Source organism: Pteropus vampyrus, unplaced genomic scaffold (genome assembly GCF_000151845.1).
Source record: "Pteropus vampyrus isolate Shadow unplaced genomic scaffold, Pvam_2.0 Scaffold27, whole genome shotgun sequence".
In the NCBI taxonomy this organism is placed as follows: domain Eukaryota; kingdom Metazoa; phylum Chordata; class Mammalia; order Chiroptera; family Pteropodidae; genus Pteropus; species Pteropus vampyrus.
In genome coordinates this window covers 10,955,940-10,957,797 of record NW_011888808.1, presented here as the reverse complement: position 1 = coordinate 10,957,797, position 1,858 = coordinate 10,955,940, and the positions used below count along the sequence as shown (strand labels likewise).

Here is a 1,858-nt window from a genome sequence, read left to right as displayed (position 1 = left end):
ATGTGCTTCTCTTATATTACCGGCCTGGTCTCCAAAGGCAGCAGTGTTATCAATCCCTGCTATCAAAACTCTCTGCTTGAAAAACATAACCTCTTGAACTTCACAAAATTATTTGGAAGTTTATTCCTGTATTTCAGAGTTTAAGAACCCCAATTAATACAAAGATCCCTACCTCCTCTATTCCTTTACTAAATGGATAGTGTGGCATTTCTGTTGTAACACCTGCTTTTTTTATTTAAATCTCATTTTGTTTTTTGTTTGGCATATGTGTGTTAGTCTTGTCTCCACAGCTAGATTGTAATCTACACATTAGATTATATATTAATCTACTTATGTAATTATGCAATTATGTAATTGTAGATTATATATTAATCTACCTGCTAATCTACCTTCCACTCATCACCAGCTGCAGCATGAGCGTGGATGATAAGAGGTCCCCATTCCTCATCTTTACTTTCAGAACCAAATACCTTATTATGGACAACTTTCCCATCAGCTATAAGCATGATGCCTTGACATGACCAGGGGCCTCACCTTACACCGAGCATGTGGGCTCAGGGTTCATTATGTGTGAACTTTTCTGCCCGGCCCCAGGTATCCGCCGCCAGACTGCCCATTGCGTGAAGAAAGGCCATGGGGTGGTGAAAGTTACGTTCTGTGACCCAGAAACACAGCCCAATGGGAGACAGAAGAAGTGCCATGAAAAGGATTGTCCACCCAGGTAACCATTGATAACAGCTGGAATTCTCTGAGTCTGCCTAGAATAATGTCTAACTTAATAGTAATCCAGTACCCAGTGATAAAGGAGAGCTATGTGGCTTTGTTATTAGGATAAAGACAGGAAAGCTATTACAGGTTTCTGTGACTACAGCTGCTGGAGCCCGCGGCATGCTGTGAGTGAGGAGTTTTACTCCTAGAGAGCAACTTTGTATTTCTTACAAAGCTGAAGTATTTTATGTTTAATTATTGGGTAAGACTAAGTTGCAAAGCATTATTGAAGAGAATGCTATGTACATCATCCAAAAGTTCTGCAGTTATTGGGTTTGTCTTTTCCAAGAGCACTTTACCAGTGTGACAGGAGCCTCCAGAAAATGTGTTGACACTTTCAGATTATAGTGCCCACTGTACCTCAGGCTGCCTGGAAGAGTAGACTTACAGACAGGGCTTTCTCAGCCTCGGCACTATTGCATTTGGGACCAGATAGTCCTTCGTTGTGGGGGCGGGGGGCGTGGTGGCTGTCTCGTGCATTATAGGATGTTTAACAGCATCCCCGGGCTGTATATATTTAGATGTTAGTAGCACTCTATACCCTCAGTCCAGGCTGTGACAACCAAAACTGCCAAATGTCTCCTAAGGGACAAAATCATCTTTGACTGAGAACCACTGTTATATAAATATTCATTTGCTGCTAATCATGTTGATTCCAGGTATTGTCATCCTAGAAGGTAGCTGGGATGTTATCATGAGGTGGATGTGTTTAAAAGAGAGAGAAAGGGAGGGAGGGAGGAATAGAGGAAGGCAGGGTAGGGGAGAGGAAAAAAGAGAGGAAGAAAGGAACGAACGAGGAGGGAAGGAGGGAGGAAAGAAGGAAATAACGACGGAAGGAAGGGAGGAAGTGGGGAGAGGCAAGATGGATGGATGGAGAGAGAGATCCTAGGAGTCTCTTCATTCTCTTAAATGGGTGATTTAGGTTGCAGATTCCATCAGGCGTTCATTCCAGTCCTAAGAAGACACACTGAGAAGAGTTTAGCTTAACAGGAGGGGATTAGTTGGCATAATAGATCAAACAGGTGACAGGGTGAATTCTAAAGAAGAACTAAAGGAATGTGTGTGATAAATGCCAAAGAACTAGGTAAAA

The 1,858-nt window shown here is 42.5% G+C and overlaps 1 protein-coding gene across 1 annotated transcript in view; it reads left to right on the top strand.

The window, feature by feature from the left end:
- Positions 1 to 1,858, top strand: part of ADAMTS12 (ADAM metallopeptidase with thrombospondin type 1 motif 12) — a 272,991-nt gene that overhangs the window by 202,239 nt on the left and 68,894 nt on the right. Inside the window, exon 16 of the mRNA XM_023528495.1 lies at positions 595 to 721. Coding sequence (XP_023384263.1) covers positions 595 to 721 — 127 coding nt within the window. The remainder of the gene's footprint in view (positions 1 to 594; positions 722 to 1,858) is intronic.